The sequence below is a fragment of the Bidens hawaiensis genome, unplaced genomic scaffold, assembly GCF_021521415.1.
Source record: "Bidens hawaiensis isolate Kalapana, Puna unplaced genomic scaffold, B.hawaiensis_p1.1 tig00041166_1, whole genome shotgun sequence".
Lineage (NCBI taxonomy): Eukaryota > Viridiplantae > Streptophyta > Magnoliopsida > Asterales > Asteraceae > Bidens > Bidens hawaiensis.
In genome coordinates, this window is record NW_027505701.1 from 12,146 (window position 1) to 33,482 (window position 21,337).

At 35.8% G+C, this 21,337-nt stretch overlaps 1 protein-coding gene and 1 pseudogene across 2 annotated transcripts; both read left to right on the forward strand.

The window, feature by feature from the left end:
* Positions 1–2,285: 2,285 nt before the first annotated feature.
* LOC143614818 (putative E3 ubiquitin-protein ligase ARI1) lies at positions 2,286–10,376 on the forward strand (annotated as a pseudogene). The gene is made up of 7 exons (XR_013150358.1): positions 2,286–2,483; positions 5,358–5,390; positions 5,473–5,752; positions 7,104–7,568; positions 8,877–9,424; positions 9,528–9,694; positions 9,982–10,376. The product of XR_013150358.1 is annotated as a putative E3 ubiquitin-protein ligase ARI1 (transcript).
* A 7,665-nt stretch (positions 10,377–18,041) lies between these two features.
* On the forward strand, positions 18,042–21,288 carry LOC143614825 (4-hydroxy-3-methylbut-2-enyl diphosphate reductase, chloroplastic-like). The gene is made up of 10 exons (XM_077088145.1): positions 18,042–18,290; positions 18,476–18,672; positions 18,774–18,953; positions 19,052–19,183; positions 19,272–19,346; positions 19,659–19,764; positions 20,364–20,458; positions 20,549–20,734; positions 20,833–20,919; positions 21,044–21,288. Exons 1-10 carry the CDS (start codon positions 18,056–18,058, stop codon positions 21,107–21,109), a joined length of 1,359 nt encoding a protein of 452 aa, XP_076944260.1. The 5' UTR covers positions 18,042–18,055; the 3' UTR covers positions 21,110–21,288.
* Positions 21,289–21,337: the final 49 nt, after the last annotated feature.

Genomic DNA, 21,337 nt, shown 5'->3' on the forward strand with positions numbered 1-21,337 from the left:
AGGTTTGGACTGTTCTTATCCTTTCACCAACTCTTCGAATTTCAAAAAAAAAAAAAAAAAAAAAATTCAAAAAAGATTCAAAAGTAGGCGGGAAAATACCCTTTGCCTTGGTAACCAAGTAACCATAAGACGGGTGCGGGTACAGTGTCAAGGCAAAACCCTTCACATACTTAGCACCCGCAGGGAATTGACACCAGGAATACCTTGGGAATAAAGTAACCGTAAGACGAGTGCGGGTACAGTGTCAAGGCAAAACCCTTCACATACTTAGCACTCTGCAGGGAATTCAAACCAAGAAGGATCTTCTGGGCCATGCTTGCGGAAACGGGAATAACATCCCCGCATGACGGGAATGTCGAGAACTATATTGTTTGAAACTCCAAGATGGAATTGGTGGTTTTAGCATAATTGATCACTATGTTGAAAACTATCAAAACCCCATGGAGAATCCACACAAGTGGGACTCAACGCTCCTGACTTGCGAGAAGGTTACAAACCTACCCGCTTCATACCCTAAGATCAAGCAGAAAAGTCGGGAATTTCTGCGTGACATCAGGAAAACCGCGGGAAGAATCACCACGGAAAACCTAAAAACTAAACCCCTTTCAAAACCCCTTGCTAAGTCCAAAAGTTCACCTCACTTATTAATAATTCATGAGAAGAACATTGGACTGGGGGGACTTGAAGAAGTAGGTCCCAGCAGAGCCCAGTTGGACCCGCAAGACTCACCTTGAACAGGGACGTCTGCGCAACGACCAACTGCTCCAGCAGGACCCACCATGCTCAGAGAACCTTACGCGCAGTACGCCAGCTGTACCCGCAGGGAAAGCCTCCCAATGGTGAAGTACCCCGCCTGTTCCCGCAGTTGCGGATACAAGCCATCAGGGAAGGCTACCCGCACTAACAGCAAGGCTACACGCACAAGGCACTAGCTACTTCAGTAGTCACATGAAGGAATGAGCAAGGCGTGAATACTCCCGCCTAAATGAGCCAGTCCGTATGATTCTGGAAGATCTTTTGTACTATACATACTAAGGTATGGGCAGAACAGACGATTTGACCAGAACAGCCCATGAACCAATCACAGGGTGACAGCTCACCGACAACAGTACGAGGAGGAGCACCCTCTAGTACTGTTTCACTATTAGCCGCTGCCTACTCACCAACCCTTACGATGGGACGTGCGCAGCCTACAGTTGGTGGAACAGTGCGCAGCCGGCAGTAAAGGAACAGTGTACAGCCGACCTTATTACTGTCGGCCGTAACCTATCCACCAACCAGCATGGCCTGTGCGTAGTCCACTGTTGGTAGAACAGGAATACTATTCAGCCGGCTGTACCTTCTAGGAAACCTACCTTCGGCTATAAATACTCCAACACCTTGGAATGGTAAGGACATCATCTGATATCTCAATCTTATCTAGCAATCTCTTAATATACACTTATATTCAGAGCAATCTAGTCTGATTCTCACGCCGGAGGGTGGTCACAAGGAGGAACCCCCCCTTCTCAGTGACGAGCTTACGGTGTCTGTTTTGCAGGTCCCCTGAAGAACAAACCTTCTCTGCTGGACCTCATCCTCGTGGGAAACATTACTTAACCCCCAGATTATCCGTAATCTGCCCGGGTTTATCTAGTGTTTCTTCAGGTTCGCTGTTGAACCAATGTATGTTCTTCCATGACTTGTATAATAAATTGTTTTGAAGGGGCAATGCTGAGGTCAAACCTCAATATTTGAAAAGAAAATTAGGGTTAACTTTTTTAAATTTGAGATAAGTTGCTTTTAGACATTTGTGTACTCAGGCATAAACCAATAATTTAGAGTACAATACTAATATGCAAAAGTACAATTTATTCAAAATTAAACGACGTGTTAATTAAACTCATTAACATACAAGAAAAGTAATATGCAGATTTTTAAATCTGAGCAATTACTTTTACGTATAAACATTCATATAATCAATTGGATTTACATTTGACTTGGGAGCTCGAATACGCTCGAGCCTCATCGTAACTTTTGGAGCTATAAAAAGAAGCTCAAGTCAAGACTCTTTAGTTGATTATTATCATTTATTATTAGTATATTTTATTAAATACAGATATACTCACCCTCTATATGTATATATACCCCCTACAATAATAATAATAATAATCACTGTTTTGCCTCCTCATCGTCGCAAAGTAAAGCCCCCAATAATAATAATATAATAATATATTTATCTTTTCCGCCTCTTCTTCCTCTTGTTTTGGCCGGCGGTATGCTTCTTCAACTCGATCGTTGCAGTTAGCCTCTATCCCATTCAAAATCCACTCTCAACCGATCGAATTTTGCCCATGGAATTAGAGGAGGATTGCATGAGCAGCGGCGGCGGCGGAGAAGAAGAAGAAGATTATTATTGCGCTGATCGTGAATCCTTTGACGATGCTATCGACAACGAAGAATCCGATCGTCAGTGGCCTCCACCTAAACGACCTTCATCTAAGGTATATATATTTATACAATAACTTCTTTTCTCTTTAATTAAATTAGGGTTTAGGTTTTAATTACGACTCTTTGATTAGTTGTTTAATTTTCAGTGTTTTGATTGGCAATTGGCTAGGGATTTTTATTATGTGTGCTTCGATTGGGGGTTTTCATTTAGGTTTTTTTTAATTGTGTATTGGGTGATGATATTTGTGGAATGTGTATACAACTGTAGATGTATTCACCTTTGTCTTACAGGTTGTGGGATGCTTATTTAGATAGTGTCACTTGCGGATGTATGCCCCGTTAATGTGGGTTTGTTTGCTTAATTGTTCTCTCTTGGAGAGTTTTGTTTTCCTCCTGCAAAGTAAACAACTTTTTTTTATCTCGTGCTTATTTCTGTCATGTTTTCTCATTAACACGTGTTTCTTTCACCACGTATGTCACATCTTTGTCACACCTATAGGTTCACAAACTTATAAGATACGGCTTAATATAAGCACTCTGATGTGCTTTTTTCTAGCTTCAGTTATTTCGGTTTCAATTGCTTGAGACACTACAGTTTTTTCACTATAGCAATTTAAACCATAGTCACAAAAATCGCTAGGAAGGTCGCATATACATATTGGATCTTTCTGTTCCTACACAAAATTGCACACGTTCCCAATCGCTATGAAATCGTGAATTCAATTGACTGGTGCAGCATTGCGGCGTTCCTAATCGATGGTGAATATGAATTCAGTTAACTGGTTTGTCTATTCCGAATGAAATTAAAATCGATCCCATTGACATGGTGTGGCGTACGCAATCAGATGTTTTTGTTAGCGTTTGCTTTCAAAGTAATAGATCCAATCAATTTGGGCGGCAAATAAGGCAACTCTTCGTTTCCAATCCTAAACGATTTTTAGGTATTTAATACATGAATCAGTTTATGTCCAACCTACCAATTTGCTTCCTGGTTTCCAAAGACAGGCCAATCAATTTACAGCAATAAAAATCAAATTTTATTTTATGCTATGTAATTTGAATTTTGGATCATGGTAAATTATGTTTTGAGTTGGGAGCATTGAACTCGACTCTATGGTACACCGTACCGGTTTGTAATGAGCCTACCCCCTGCGCACCGAATATGCCTCCACCCGCGAATCGCGATCCTTGTTCCCGTATCAGAGCGAACCACAACTAGGTGACTATGATTCAAACATTTTTATTTTTGTTTTTTTCCATTTTGATTCATCTATGTCTTTAACAGACATTGCGGGAAAAGTCGTTGCAGAATTTCAGGGTAAGGATGCATGCATCAGGAGGCCCATGTTGGCCCGACCTTCTCCAGACCCACGCATGCGGGAGCCTCATGCGCTGGATTTTGCCCTCTTCTATTGATACACAAGTCTGTTAGCTATTTTTGTTTTAATTGCTCAAGAGTCAAGACACTAGTTCAGTCCTTCAGTTTTCCACTGAAGCAATTCAGGCAGTTTTTTTCTCCACATTTTGACTCACAATGCCTTTAATGGGCATTCTTTTATTGATGTACAAAAGTCTGTCACCTATGATTGCTTCACCCCTTGGCTAAAACCGAACAGCAGGACGCTTCAACTCTTTGTAGTTATGCTTCACATTTTGTTGGTTTTTATAAATTGTTGCATCATATTGCTTCATACCATCACATAATCGTTACGTTGTATGTTATTACTTTTTACTAGGATCATTACCTTTATTTATCTGTTATTATTATTATTATTATCATTATTGATTTTATTAGTATTATGATTATTATTTACCTTTCAATTTACTATCCCACTTTGCTGGTGTAGAACTCTGTGTTTCTATTATATTATATCACCACACACACACACACACACATTTTTTCATATGGTTTTTGGAGCCAAGGGTCTCATCAGAAGCAGCCTCTCTATCCCCTAAAGTTAGAGGTAAGGTTTGCCTGCATCTCACTCTCGCCAGACCCTACTGGGTAAGGTTGCTAAATTCTAGCATATAGGATCATAGGATTGGGTGGAGCGTATAATAGGTTCAATATTTACTATTTTCAAATTGAAGTTAATGTGATTGTCTTTTTGTAGAAGTTTTTATTTGTACTCTAGGCTTTAGATATAGATATGTTAAGTCGAGGACTCAAATGACATGCTTTTTTAGTTAATAGTTATTACATGTATGCTAAGCCTTTGTTTTTGTTCTGGTTTTACAAGTGTACTTTGGGTTAATCTTTTATTATTGGTATAGTTCCTCAATGCATTCTTTTATTTTTGGTATAGTTTCTCAAGTGTATTTTTTATTATTGGTATAGTTCCTCAGGTGTATTTAGGTTCTTTTAATGTATTATATAACTATGTAATCCTAATATTAATGAGTAGATGGTTGAGTGATCTGTTTTTTCGAAAGAATTACGAGCTTTCTTTTTGACGCAATCAATCTTAGGTGTGATTCTTTCATGAATATTTGCGTATTCTAGCTATGAACTACGAAGCTTAGAAATGTTCGTTCTTTTTTAGTGTTTTTTTCCACAAGCCATATTATTTCCATTTCTTGTTGTGCATCATTTTTTCCCCGTTGCTTCCATCTTTTTCTGAATCTAACATTATATACATTATCCACAGTTGATTGCAAGTTGGCATTTTATACCATCAAGCTATCTAGTTACATACTCTATCTTTTAACATATCATGGCCTATTGGCAAGTGATTATACAGTCTAAATAAACAAAGTAAAGTAGTAGTGTACTCCTGTATAATCATTATCAGCTGAATTAAGCATGGATCATTAAATTTGCATATTTGTGTATTGTTTGCTGCAATAACAAACTGTTGGTTAATCCTTTCTTTTAGATAATATCATTATTTTTAACTTTTCTTGAACATTCCTTACATTTTTTACAGGTCATAACAAAAGAATCTCTTTTGGCTGCGCAGGTAGAATTTGGTTAACCTTTAGTTTTATTATTTATCTTGCATTTTATCTACCTGTTAAAGTTCTGTTAATTACATTTTTTAGAGGGAAGATTTGCATAGAGTTACAGAATTACTGTCTCTGAGGGAACACCATGCGCGGACCCTACTTATCCATTATCGTTGGGATGTCGATAAGATACTTGCAGTACTTGTGGAGAAAGGAAAAGACCGTTTGTTTACTGAGGCTGGTGTGCCTATTATTGAGTCTCTTAATCCAGACTCTTCGTTATCTACTTCTACAATAATGTGTGATATATGCATGGAGGACTTACCATCCAATGAAATGACAAAAATGGATTGTGGGCACTGCTTTTGTAATAACTGTAAGATATACTTAACTTTTAATTAAGTGGTTTGTTGTATTACAGAGCATGTTCTTTTTTTTTCTATAACTTTATCCTAACAAATAATCGTTTTCGTGTTCATTTTTTTAACTATAACCTAACACAAAAGGTTTTCGTGTTCGTTCGTTAAGAAAAAGAACATGTTTGTTTGTGTTCGTTTGTTTAACTTTTATCCGAACAAGTGATGGAACACAGACAATTAAACGAACAGGGTTTTATGGTCGTGATAGTTAAGAACGTGTTCATGTTTGTTTATGGTCGTTCGTTTAACTTAACTGAACAAAACATTGAACACAAACAAATAAACGAACAGGGTTTTGTTGTTTGTGTTTGTTTATAAAGAAAATGAGCGTGTTCGTGTTTGTTTATGTTCATTTGTTTAACTTTAACCGAATAAACAACCGAACATGAGCAACTAAACGAGCACGAGTGTTCGTTAAGAAACTGAATGTGTTTGTGTTTGTTTATGTTCGTTCTTTTAACTTTAACTAAATAAACCATCGAACACAAACAATTGATCGCAAACAATTAATGTACATGGTCTTCTTGTTAGTGTTTGTTTAACTTTAACCGAACAAACGATCGAACACGAACAATTAAATATAATGATCGGGGTTTTGTTGTTTGTGTATGTTCATTTATGTTTATCTGTTAAACTTAAATTGAAAAAACGATCGAACACGAACAGTTAAATGAACAGGGATTTCTTGTTCGTGTTCGTTTGTTAAGAAAATGAATGTGTTCATGTTCGTTTATGTTCATTCGTTTAACTTTTAACTGAACAAAAGATCGAACATTAACAATTAAATGAACAAGGTTTTCTTGTTTGTGTTCGTTTGTTAAGAAACTGTATGTGGTCGCGTTCGTTCGTTAAGAAAATCTGCGTGTTCGTGTTTGTTTATCAACAGTGTAAAGAATGGTTCATGAACATAAACAAATGGACATAGACATAGATGAACGAGCCTACCTGAGTTAGAACCAATTAAAAGTAAATCTCAACAATAACGTATTGGGCCAAAAAAGGTTGATAAAACTAGACTAAGCTGTAAATGAGATATTTGACTTTCACAAAACCTCACTATATTGTATGGGTCAACAAATTTAAATGACTGTATTAATGAATATAAACGAATGAGCTGAAATCAAACAACATAAATGAACATAAACGAATATAAACGAATGATACTTATGTTCATGTTCGTTCGCTTAAATTAAATGAACAAAAAGTTCCTTTTCATGTCCGTTCGTGTAAACTAAGTGAACAAACGGTTCACTGAATGTTTGGTTCATTTACATGCTTGCTAACGGTGTATTTATGTTTTTCTAATAGGCTGGACAGAACATTTTATTGTAAAAATAAACGAGGGGCAAAGCAGACGAATCCGATGCATGGCACATAAATGCTTTGCGATATGTGACGAGTCAGTAATCCGGGATCTAGTCAACAAAAGGCATCCCAATTTGGCTGAGAAGTTTGACCGGTTTCTTCTGGAGTCATACATTGAAGACAATAAAATGGTGAAATGGTGTCCAAGTACTCCTCATTGTGGGAATGCTATCTGTGTTGAAGATGATGAATTTTGTGAAGTTGAATGCTCGTGTGGTAACCAATTTTGTTTCAGTTGTTTATGTGAAGCTCATTCTCCTTGTTCTTGTGTTATGTGGGAACTTTGGACCAAGAAATGCAGAGATGAATCAGAAACAGTTAATTGGATTACAGTTCTAAGTGTCATAAACCTGTTGAGAAAAATGATGGTTGTAATCTAGTCAGCTGCATATGTGGACAAGCCTTTTGGTAAGAACATGATTTTGTTGTTCATTCCATTTCAACCCTTTTGTATTGGTGACAGTTTTGTTACGGTCATAATATATAGTAGAGGGACTAATATGTAATTGTGTGATAGTTTAGGGCTGTTTTTTAATAAATGAACCAACTATTGGTTACTTTGTTAATGAGCTTAGTGTGTTAACGAGCCGTGCTTAAGGTGAGAAACAAGAGCTTGTTAACAAACTAACCAATGGCTGTTTGTTTATTACAAGATGGCTGTTATAAATCTCGTACAATCACATTTCAGTCCCTATAGTGTAATACTGTAATGACCGTAACAAGTTTTGACCCCGTTTACTTATAAAGGTTTGACATGTGCTGTTATAAATCTCAAAACTGGTCAAATGAAACTTTTTGCTACAAAATGAACGAGACGAAACGGGTAAACGGGTTGAAATTTGCCCGAAGTGTATTTTTAGTGCATCAAGATTACAGGGTGTGCATGGGTAGGTTTTGGACTCAAACTGAACCAAAAACTAGAAGTTCAGTTTTTGGGTTTTTGAAAACCGTTTGGTTTCGGTTTTTCAGTTTTCCATTTTCACAATGGGTTCGGTTTTGGTTTTACTATTTGGGCTTGAAAATTGTGGGTAAAAATGGCCCAAATTAATGAATTTGGGCTTGAAACTTTGGGCTTAAGATTTTTTTCTTAATCATTTGAATTAATTATTACACGTTTCGACCCCAAATATTTTGGCCTGTACCATTTATTAATTTGTTAAAGATTACTTAAATTTGGTTTTCTTGGGCTTTTCGGTTCGTTTTTGTTGATAGCAAAACCGAAACTGAACAGAGAAATCGGTTTTTAAAAAGCATAAAGCCCAACCGACTGTTTTCTATTTGGTTGGGTTATTTTGGTTCGCTTATGTCAGTTTCGTGCATACCCTTAATCAACATCTTAAATCAATTGTTTTGTAAGACTTAGATTGTTGTAACGAGACTGATTTTGTAGCGATATTTATAATGATGTAGTCTAAAAAATGAACAAAACAGGGTTCTCAGGTCAACCCAACCTGATTTGACCCAGTTGGTTCTGAACTAAAGCTGTGATCCCTTTTGACGTGTTACCTGACCACTCATCTTGCCCCTCGCTAATCTTTTGGTAAGATCATTATTTTTGTGTACCATTAGAATTCTGGGGAAAAGGTTTAATGCATTTGTTTAGTCAGAAATAATGATATACTCCTATTTTAAGCAATTATAATATGTTCAATGGTTTGTTTTAGTTATGCAAATAATATGCTAACCTTTTTTATATTTTGGATATGTGTGAACTAGTTGGCTGTGTGGTGGCGCAACGGGCCGGGACCATACATGGTCAAGCATCACTGGTCATAGTTGCGGTCGTTACAAAGAAGACCGTGAGAAAAAATCTGAACGTGCAAAGCGGGACCTTTATCGTTACATGCATTATCACAACCGTTACAAAGCCCATACAGATTCATTCAAGCAGGAATCTAGGCTTAAAGAGACCATACATGAGAAAGTGACGGTTCTGGAGGGAAAAGATTCACAGTTACGGGATTTTAGCTGGGTTACAAATGGGCTGTATCGGTTATTCAGATCAAGGCGGGCACTTTCATATTCATACCCGTTTGCATATTATATGTTTGGGGAAGAGCTTTTTAAGGGTGAGATGACAAAAGAAGAGCTAGAAAATAAACAGCATTTGTTTGAGGATCTACAGCAGCAGTTGGAAACTAATGTTGAGAAACTGTCAAAGTTTATTGAGGAACCATTTGATACCTACCTGAGGACAAAATAGTGGAAATTCGGATGCAAGTTATTAATCTAGGTGTGATCACTGATAACTTGTGCAAGGAAATGTAAGTATGGATGCCAATAATTTAAGAACCCAAAAGTTCTCCTATGATCCTTACCCTATATATAAAAATTTAAAGCATTGTATTCACTCGGTTGCATTTGTAGGTATGAATGCATATCGACAGATTTGTTAGGTTCACTACAATTTGGCATTCATAACATTGCTCCATATTACTCAAAAGGAATTGAAAAGGCTACCGAGCTTCCGATCAATTGGGCTGCAAAACCATGCAATGCTGATAAACGCCATATGCTGGAAAACCTGACTAATGGTAAATTATCTTGAACTCTTTTTTCTTTAGTTTGACATGGTGACAATTTCGATTTTCGTCCCATGTACTTTTGCATAGGTAAATCTGGGTTGTGTTTAATAAAATCATTTTAGCTATAAGGGAAATAAGTCAAATTGATTGAAAGCCGCTGAAACTTCAATGCTAATACATACTATTCAAATTGTTTTATATGAAATCTTGGATTATCATTGTGTTTATTTAAAAAAAAATGGCAAAAGAATTCAAGTGATCTCAACATCTTCATTTTGTATGTATGTATGTGACAGGTGGCACATCCGAGTCTGATCGCCCTTCGGGTTCTGGAAGCTCAGAAGAGAGTGGATTTTCGTCTATAAAGAGGGCTAGAAAAGACGACGGGTCTGGCGACAATATGTTTGACCTCAATTTTCCTCCTGATGTGATCGATAGAAACTGAGGTGGTGGAAGCGTGATCGGAGTTGCTCGTCACTTTAATTATAAACAGGTGTATAGCTCTGACACAGGAGCGGCTCTATTCTATGACTTGGTCTCTTTTGATAACTATAAACTTTTTGGCTATTTATATAAGATCTTTTGACTCTCATGGTGATGTAGGTTTTGGTTTATAAAGTTGTTTTAACTTTTGGTTCATTTATGCTAATGCTTGTTTGGGGTTGAATAAGCTGTCCGAAACGGTGTTTGATTAGTACTTGCCAAAGCAAGTTACATAATGCAAATGTATCATGACAAAAAAAAAGCCCTTAGAAAATGAGAACTACAGGCACCATCATCTAGGGGTGTTCGGGTATATTAGTCGGGTTTCAGGTAGTTCAGGTTTGTTTATTCAACTCGTGTGCATGCTGCTGCATTTGATATTTCATGTTACTAATTGGTTTGGGTTTATTCAGCTCTTTTGTGTATGCTGTTGGCCTGTTGCATTTGATATTCGTTTCATATTTTACTAATTGGTTAGTTGGGTTTGTGTTGTTCAGTTGAGATGAAATACAAAAGAGTTAACTGCAAATATGGTCTCTGTGGTAAAACACAAAACACATGTTTCAACTCCGTGGTAGCATTTTCGCATATTGGGCCTTGTCGTGGTTTTTTTTTTCTTTTTTTCTTTCACTTTTGGTTTTTCGTTTGTTTTGACTGCTAACCATCTAGGGGTAAAGTTATCTTTTTATACATAATAATAATAATAATAATAATAATAATAATAAAGCACCACGCAGTGTCGAGCATTGCTGTAATTAAGCACCTCGCAGTTTCGAGTGTTGCTGTGATTAGGCCGATGTAGAAGACAATCGCAAACTTAATACTACCGCTACATGCACGTGGATACCGTAATGGATTTCCCCCCTCTCCTGGATTCTGGCAGATCTGGCAAATGTCTCCTTTGTCATCATCGTCATTATCGTACACGCTTGTCAACAAATTCTTATCACTGTTACCTGAACCAGAAGATAACGATGATGACGACGCCGGCGGAGGCGAATCCGACCAGAATCGCTTGTTCATCGTTCACCATGTGTTGCGGCCGGAGATTGATTCTGGCAATCAGAATATTCTCCTCCGGTGGTGGAGAATTGGGGTCGGAAAGAGAAGGTTACGAGGAAATTGTGTGCATTTGAAGTGGGTTTTCGACGAATTTGAAGACCCAGTAAGGATTTTTGATATACGGTTCATCACTTTCTCTTTAGAAACCCCCAAATAGCTTCAAAGTCTGATCTTCTGGTTGGCTGGTTCCAATTGAGTAGATTTGAATTGGTTCCAAATACATACCGGACAGAGCATCTATATCATTAAACAAGTTAATCTCTCTCCAGATCTATTAATCGATTTTGAAGCTGATTTAGGTCAATTTTATTTTTGGTGTTGCCGAAAAGGGTTTTTGCTATAATGGTGCTTAGCGTCGGAGGCCTGAAAGACATTGAGCCCAATTATGCAATGAATTCTTTTGTATTATTTTGTTTTGTTATCGATTGTATGTTATGTTTTTGTTTATTTATTTATGTATGTTTGAGCCTGAAGCCTTATAAACAAAAGCCCATTAAGGGTTGCATGGCATACCCTCTATTATAAATAGTAAAGGTATGACCATGCATACACAGGTCTTTTGGAAAACCTACTCCACCAACCCTCTTTATATTATCCTCTCATCCTTTCCATAAATAGAAAATAACTCAAGCAAAACACAAGATCCGAGATCTTGGTTAGTTGTTGGTGAATTCCGCTAACCAACAACCGAGATTGATTCAAGAACACGTTGTGAGATCCATTTCAGGGACCTACAATTGGTATAGAGCCTTCGGCTATACTAGTTGAGGTTTTTGGTTCACGACCTTAGATTTTGGTCTTGTTCGTGTGTTTAAGTAACTGCCAGTTATTCAGGGTGTTTAAGACTTTAAAATGGGTAAAAAGGGTGTTTGATTGAAGATTCATACAAAACAGCATGTTACGCGATTCTGTTCTTCCAAGATTCCCAATCGCATCTCATTTGGTATCCCCAATAGTATCGCATTTGGTATCCTAGTCGCATCGCATGTGGTATCCCCAAACACATCGCATTAGGACTCCAATCGCATTCGTATCCGTGATCCAATCGCATTCCCATCCAGGAACCCAATTGCATTCGCATCACAATTTGCGATTGCGATTCCCTGTACTTAAAATTTTTCAAAGACCTTTGTTGTTTTCAAGATTGTTTTGATTTGGTATTTCTAATCATTTTATAAAGATGCCTTACGATCCAGAATTGTTAAAGAACTACATGATTCTTGAAAATGAAGCTGAAACTGCAAGTAAACCACCCAGACTTTTGAACTTTGAAAGTAATTTTGACGAATGGGATGCGGAGGTTCAAGAAATTTATAAGGACAAATGACTTTGCAATGTTAAGATCTATTGAGAATGGACCTCGTAAGCCTGTAACAATGATTGCTAATGGACCAGTTGATGATCCTCCTGAAAGTCTCTTTGATGTTGATAAGCTACTAATGCTTGACGATGAAAAGGCATATGGCTATCTCAGTATGTGCTTGTCCACTGAAATCACTTAAACCCTAAGAGAATGCACCACTTCAAAAGCACCTTGGGATGCTCTGGTGGAGAAATTTAAAGGAAACTTGGGCATGAGAGAAGTTGAAGGGAAATGCTGAATAGGAAATTCAGTATGTTTAATCATGTTCAAGGAGAAACAGCTACATCACTCATTAACAGATTTGAAGCCCCGAACACCAAAATGAGAAGTGCTGGTATCATTCGTGAAATGTCTGAAATCAACAAGAAGCTGTTAAACTTATTGCCTTATATGTCACACCCCGCCAAGGTGGAAACGCAGGCGCGTGACGTCATGTATACCGTAAGCATATGATTATCTCAATCATAGATTTATATAGGATACCAATTGTTTAAAGCGTTTACAAAACATGAATTATTCATATAATAAAATTTCAAAATGCTTTAAGTTATAAAAATGAAACCCTTCAAAAGATGGTATCCTATGATGCATGCGGGGTCCCTACTTGTATTCCACGACTTCAATTTAAACCTGAAAAACATACTTGAAAACGTCAACATAATGTTGGTGAGTTCACATGTTTTATAGTTGTAATGTAAAACTGTTTTCCAAGAAAATATTGAAGAGGTTCACATGGTCATAATACACAAACATTATTGTTGAAATTGTTAATAGAAATCTTGTGTCCATAAATAAAAATGCGCTTGTCTTAAAAGTATCATAAATATTCCAAGGACCATAGTTAGAAATCGTATTCCTTAAATAATAAGTAACAAGAACGTCAATTAAAGCATTAGTAACAATAACGGTAATGCTCTTGTGTATATGCATGAGTAATTTTATATAATGTGGTAAGCAATTCTAATAGCTTGAAAACGTTCCTAATATATAAGACAGTGAAAGAAAGTATGTCCAAAAATGTCTCTAGTGAATGTGTATATATATATGTGATATAATGAGCTAAACCCATGTATGATTAGATCTTCATACGTATAGCTTGGACTACAAGTATGCTATTATATGAGCCTATAAACAAGCTATGACGTAACAGGAACAATACTATGGGGACTTGACAGGCAACAAAGTAATATCAACTCATATACTAGTAGATCAAAGAGGAACCATGCTTCATTTTATCCCGTTTAAGAAATTCAATTAGCAACTCGTATAAGAATGAAACCGTTAGGGCTTTGTATTTCCCAAATAGTAAACTCGTGTAAGAATAAATGAGAAGGCGTTGAGACCTTGTATTTCTCGACTAGTAAACATGCAAAACAATAACATGAAAACATCGAGACTTTGTATTTCTAAACTAATAAACCCATATAATAATAAATACGAAAACGTTGAGGCTTTGTATTTCTCAACTAGTAAACACAAAAACGTTGAGGCTTTGTATTTCTCAACTAATAAACCCGTATAATAATAAATATGAAAACGTTGAGGCTTTGTATTTCTCAACTAGTAAACACAAAAACGTTGAGGCTTTGTATTTCTCAACTAATAAACCCGTATAATAATAAATACGAAAACGTTGAGGCTTTGTATTTCTCAACTAGTAAACACAAAATCGTTGAGGCTTTGTATTTCTCAACTAGTAAACACGAAAACATTGAGGCTTTGTATTTCTCAACTAATAAACCCGTATAATAATAAATACGAAAACGTTGAGGCTTTGTATTTCTCAACTAGTAAATACGAAAACGTTGAGACTTTGTATTTCTCAACTAATAAACAAGTATACGAATAAACACGAAAATGTTGGGACTTTGTATTTCCCAATAGGTAAAACCGAATAAGAATTGGTACGGAGATGTTGGGACATCGTATTTCCCAATTGGTGAAATCGTCTAAGAATAAATACAAAAATGTTGGGCTTTATATTACTCATTATCACATGAATTATTGTTTTAGAATATCATATTAGTTTACATTTACTAACAAATAGTTTTGAGTATGTTTCTCCCCCGGAGTTATAAAACAGTAAACAACATAAAAAGGGGGCTGTGAAACTAACCTGGAATGCACTGGAATAGATTGCTAGTAATCGAAAGCCCACATTTTGTATTCCGATCTACTTGTGTCCTAAAATACGCATTGGCACTTAAGGTTTAATGAATGCTTTCAATATGTAAGCTAACTTATGCAAGTTGTTCACCCAACTATTTAGAATCGTTTGAACTGTGTTTACGAATGTTTAACCCGACGACCTGTTGATGATGTGTTCTTGATTTCATACATACATACATACATACATACATACATACATACATACATACATACATATATTAGAAGTGATATATAATATCCTATTTGCCGTGTATGAATCTTGTGTCGGGTCTATAATCTAATAATTAATTATTTCTATCCAAGCATAACTTATATTGATCGTTACATATGTGTATGTTATATATTTATTTTTGGAAAATAATATACTTCAAAATACGTCTAGTATTTATACAAAACTATAACATATCCTATGTTTTTACTAAGGTTTAGTTTAAACTGTACACTCTTATATATATATAATGTACACGCTTTCATAAAAATCCATAGAGGTTTTCAAGTTTAAAGCTTATTCTTTATTTAAATAATAGTTGACATAAAGAAGTCATAAATTATAGTCTTGAACATCCAAATATATATATATATATATCTATGTTTTCAAATCATTGACAAAAATCCAAGTAAAGCTATTCATAACGCAAACTTTACTATCTAGTTTAACTTTTGACTTTTTCAACCAGTAAATTAAGTCACATATGATTGTAAACTAGAAAAGAAAAATACTAAAAACCAACATGCAATATATATAAAATTTCACTTGTTTCTTTTGCAAAAATCACAAACCAGTGCACTAACAACTTTTGTTCTTGAAATAAAAATCTCCACTTTAGTATGAAAGCTAATAGTCATCATACTTGTTTTAGGTAAAACTTTTAATAAATTCGTAAGTTCTGTTTATTAAAGCTCCTAATTAGTTGGGTGATCTCTAAATATAAACATAAACTGAATGAATAAAATTTGTGAAATCATACCAACTAGAAATGCAGAGCAAGGTGGAAAGTGGGACTTGAGAATATGTTGTATGTGGGTGTGTGCATCGAGAAAGAGAGACAGCCGAGAGGGAGAGCGAAAGCGTTGGATTGTTTGTTCTTGTTGTTGGTTTTTTGAGTTATTTCCCTGTCAAGTGTTTGTTTATATATTGGACGTGGGTATGGTTTCTCATTTAAAAATAACCAATGAAATATATGATGGTAGAATAGTATATAAGTAATACTAGAAGTATAGGTTTAGTGCTGAATGAAATAAAGAAAGTCAAATAGATGGGTATGGAGATGGGTAACTGGCAGTCAAACGTATAGGGGTGCAGAATGTGATGTTTTGTTCATACTTTGTTTGTACTATCAATTTGTTTTATGTATGGAATGGTTATGGTATTAATCGATTGCACTCAAATATTAAAATTTGTTATATATATATATATATATGTTAGTATCATTTATAATTACATTCATATACACATTGGTGCAATAAGATAGCATTTATGAGACACTTTTATTTAAACATAAGTGCATATATTCGAAAGAAGTTATTATATTAAATTTCACAAACAATTACGCAACTAACATGTTTATGTATTTATTGTTGGCGCAGTAGTTTATCTAAATAAATAAAAGCGCTCGAAGGAAAAAAAAAATCATCTCACATAAGTTGTTAAACATTTTATAACAATAATTATAACATATTTTGATAATCATATGATTCAAGCCTCCGAGACGCGTAATATATATTTGAGTGCTTAAATCATTTTATCACCAATGTTTGTTTCGTTCATGTTATCAGTGTGTGATTCGATAATTCTTATAATTACCTAATAAATTTTAATACGCGTTTATGGTTTTTCACAATTTCTGAGGATTAAATGACTAGGACTTTAATAAATTGTTCAATCATTTTAACGCAGGTATGTTTAATCTAAATTTAGTTTTGTGTGAACGTTGACCAAGTTTGACGGGTGTCACATTATACGTGAACATGTAACTACCATCAAGAAAACCACAAATATGAACACAACAACTCTCACAGAGTTAACCTCTACCATCAAATCATTCGAATGGATGACAAGCTCCGAATGAATAACCACGTCAGTTCTCTGAATCATGCCGGTCACAGGTTTTGGTATTAGCACAACGTTTCGTAGTCAATCATATCTACTGTTCATCCAGTTAATGGGGTAAAAATGACTCAATATGCAGCTCAATCTAATCAGAACAAGGCTTTCATCTCGTCTGCTGGTGCATCAGGATCGTCAGCATTAAACTCAATTCAAGATTTGGTAAATCAAGCTGTCAATCAAGCTTTAAAGACTCATGGGATCAATCAATCTTCAAACAACAACTTCAGCAACTTAAGCAGCTCAAGCCCCTCCAACATGCAGATTAATGACTCCCACATCTTAGTTTTCCATGTCTTTATGGCAAGCCATGAGGAATTGATGCAAAAGGAAAATGTTGCCTCCGTCTTTCCAATAAGGGGATATTCCATAAATCGATGAACAGGACCTTGAAAAGATGGACATCAAGTACCAAATGACCATTGCAGATCACAGGGCCACAAACTTCATGAAGAAATATGGGAAGAACAGTTTTCATGATTCAAGCAGCAACAACATTGGGTTTGACAAGGTTAAACTTCGTTTTAATAGAAATTCATGTAGAGGTGAGGTTTTGGATAGTCGTCTATTGTATTAAAGATGGAAATTGTGATCTAACTGTCTACATTTGTATGGAATAACCGCCCAAAGTGGAATACCAACTCAGAGTAATTGGTTTACTCGATTTCAAATATCCGATTGAATTAAATCCACTTTAAATTAACCTTAATGAAAGATAACTAAAACTTCAAATGAACTATTTTTTTTAAAGAACAATTAAGAGCGAACCATAAAACCATAGCTGCTGAAGTAAATCAGTTGGCTCAAGTTGGTTATAAAAGCTGCAAAGCACACTAACACATACGGTTAAGACAACAATTTGCTCATGATGAAACATACAATAATTTTTCCAGCAGCTCTTGAGATCTGAATGCCACAAGCGCGTTTGGTATTCAAACTTCATTCTAGTATTGACGAAGAAGACACGCTCCAATAGTAATCAAACTTTATCTCAACTTCATCATTTATTAAATAAAAACAAAAATACAAAAAACGAGAGACACGAAATTCAAAGAAAACATGGATCACGAGATAATAATGGGCCCCTTTCTTATATATATATATATACACACAGACACTCGTTCATTTTCACCTTGGAAACACACACACACACACAAGACTAAGTTGTTGCTATCCACAAGTACCAATGGCGTCTCTCCAACTAACTACTCCTCTCTCCACTTCCACTCGCACCGCCCATCTCTTCACACTCCTCCGATGCCGGAGGAAGCCTCTCTCCTCCGTCCGATGCTCTGCCGGAGAGAATTCTGATTTCGACGCTAAAGTTTTCCGGCATAATTTGACGAGAAGCGATAATTATAACCGCAAAGGATTCGGACATAAGAAGGAGACGCTTGAGCGAATGAATCAAGAGTACACCAGTAAGACTATCTCTTAAATAAATTCATTATTATTATTATTTATTGAATGAATTTGTTGTTAGGTTTGATTAGTTTCATCGTTTCGTGCTGTTATTGGATTCACGTATTTATGCTTTGTGGATTACGTCTGTTTGTATTTGATTAATTACTGCTTGGTTTGTTTAAGTTATGATCACTATCAACAGGTGACATCATAAAGACTTTGAAGGAAAATAACTATGAATATACCTGGGGAAATGTGACTGTAAAGCTTGCAGAAGCATATGGCTTTTGCTGGGGCGTCGAGCGTGCTGTTCAGATTGCTTATGAAGCCAGGAAACAGTTCCCTGATGACAACATATGGATCACCAACGAAATTATTCACAATCCAACTGTTAATAAGGTTTTCATTTTCGTAGCTTATGTTTCTGAACCTCATTGTTACACTCTGGATTTTATCTGTTAGAGCATTGATGGTAAAAATACTGAATTATGTATTATTAGAGGCTAGAAGAGATGGAAGTTCAAGATATCCCCGTTGAAGACGGAGAGAAACAGTTTGATGTTGTTGATAAGGGCGATGTTGTAATTCTTCCGGCTTTTGGAGCTGCAGTCGACGAGATGTTGACTTTGAGTAACAAACAAGTGCAAATAGTCGATACCACATGCCCTTGGGTGTCAAAGGTGGTTCTCTTTTTGCATATTATTGATGGGATATCTGAAGTCTTGCATCCTTTAAATCATGAATATGATGTTAGTATGTATGTTTGTTGTGGTTCAAGGTGTGGAATACTGTTGAAAAGCACAAAAAGGGGGACTATACTTCAATAATTCATGGTAAGTATTCTCATGAGGAGACGGTAGCGACAGCTTCTTTTGCAGGAAAGTATATAATTGTGAAGAACATGGATGAGGTAAGCTTAGTGCATTTTTTTTCTCTTTTGAAGTGAAGAAACTTATTCATAACTATACCTGAATTAAATGGTTTCTTATATTATTCAGGCAACATATGTGTGTGATTACATTCTTGGTGGAAAACTTAATGGATCTAGCTCAACCAAAGAAGCTTTTTTAGAGGTGTTGTATTCTTTATAATCAATTCAATATTGTATTCTTTATAACTGTTAGTATAAAAGTAGAACTTCCAGGTTCATTTGGTCATTGTTCAATAGTTAAAGGACTGGAATTATAAACAGTTGTAATAGTTAGGTGAGTTGTTAGTTAGTTGAGTTCGTTGTATAACTACCGCAGTGATCTGTAAATGAAAGTTAGCTATTGATTGTGGTATCTTCTTCTCTCTTGATTCTCTATCTCAATTACTAGCTAACAATAACAGTCCTATAGAACTTCAAATTTCTGATTATAGTTTGAACTCTGGTATGCTTGCAGAAATTCAAATTTGCAGTATCTAAGGGTTTCGATCCGGACCAAGATCTTACCAAGGCTGGTGTTGCAAACCAAACGACAATGCTAAAAGGGGAAACGGAAGAGATAGGTATGTTGCGAGTCAAAACGGGTTGGGTTAAAATGAATCAATTAGGCCGATTTGTTGTATTGTTGTTTAGTCAGATGTAGCTACAAAAGCTATATTTTTTAAGATCCAGTTTAAATGTTTCAACCTGTTAAAGATAATATAAGAATAAACTGAATTGGCATGCTTAGTACTAAATAGGCCAAAATTGCTACTTTTAGTGCCGGATCAACCAATCCATCACATTACTTGTCTATAGGGGTGTACACGAGCCAAGCTGGCTTGTGAGCTTTTCGAGCTTGGGTCATCAATTGATCAAAAGCTCGAATCGAGCCGAGCTTAAACAAGCTCGAGCCTTAAACGATCCAACTATTTATATACTTTTTATATAATACATTAAATATATATTTATATAATAACATTTATTATATATAAAATTATGATAAAATTACAAAAAAATAGAAATTATGTTATATATAAAAACAACTCATGAGCTGAGCTCGAGGTTTAGAAAAAGTGTTCGAGCTCTCTAAGTCAAAACGATCCGAGCTTGGGCTCAACTTGTTTACACCCCTACTTGTCTAGAAGTGGCACGTTCAATACTTCCCCTTTTCTTATTACAGGGAAATTAGTAGAGAGGACTATGATGCAAAAGTTTGGAGTAGAAAATATCAACAAACACTTCATAAGTTTCAACACCATCTGTGACGCCACTCAGGCAAGTTCTCATAGTTTCTTTTTTTTTTTTAAATTTGTTTGAATTCTATATATTTAAAATGCAATACGTTGATGTAATCTATCTTTGTAGGAGAGACAAGATGCTATGTATAAGTTGGTAGATGAAAAATTAGATCTTATGCTAGTAGTGGGCGGGTGGAACTCAAGCAACACCTCACATTTACAAGAGATTGCAGAGGAGCGCGGGATTCCATCTTATTGGATCGACAGTGAACAAAGAATCGGTCCGGGAAACCGAATTGCTTTCAAGTTGATGGTAAGTACTCACGTTAACACTAAATTTTGATGTTAGTCTCTCTGTTTTAAATTTAAAATTTGTAAGTTAAGTATGTTTAAATAAGTTCCGTGTAATAGCATGGTGAATTGGTTGAAAAAGAGAACTGGCTACCAAAGGGCCCGGTTACGATTGGTGTCACATCTGGTGCATCTACACCTGATAAGGTAAAGTCTTGTAACTGTAAAATATATGTAATATGTTTCAGTTTTCTAAGCTTCAAATGGTACAAATTGCTAAATATGTTTTGTGGTTGATTTTATTTTTTAATGCTACTGTGGATATCTGTAGGTTGTGGAAGATGCTCTACTGAGGGTATTTGAGATCAAAAGGGAAGAAGCTCTGCAACTTGCATAGATTAGGGGTATGAGAGTCAAATAGTGTTGCATCTTGCAGCGTTATGTACAATGTATTGTGTGTATTTATTCAAGACCATGGGTTTAGTGTCGATATATTTGAAACACCCTTGGAATATGAAAATGTGTGCTGAGGATCTCACTGAAAAGCAGCCTCTCTATCATCTGGCTAGAGGTACAGTTTGCCAGCATCTCATGCTCCCCAGACCATACTAATAGCTTTGGAATC

Excerpts from the sequence above, each read along its gene's own strand:
- LOC143614825 (XM_077088145.1), top strand. The coding sequence starts at position 18,056 with ATGGCGTCTCTCCAACTAACTACTCCTCTCTCCACTTCCACTCGCACC. Across the intron at positions 19,765-20,363 it reads AGGGGAAACGGAAGAGATAG|GGAAATTAGTAGAGAGGACT; the intron begins GTATGTTGCGAG and ends TTCTTATTACAG. Across the intron at positions 20,735-20,832 it reads GAATTGCTTTCAAGTTGATG|CATGGTGAATTGGTTGAAAA; the intron begins GTAAGTACTCAC and ends TCCGTGTAATAG.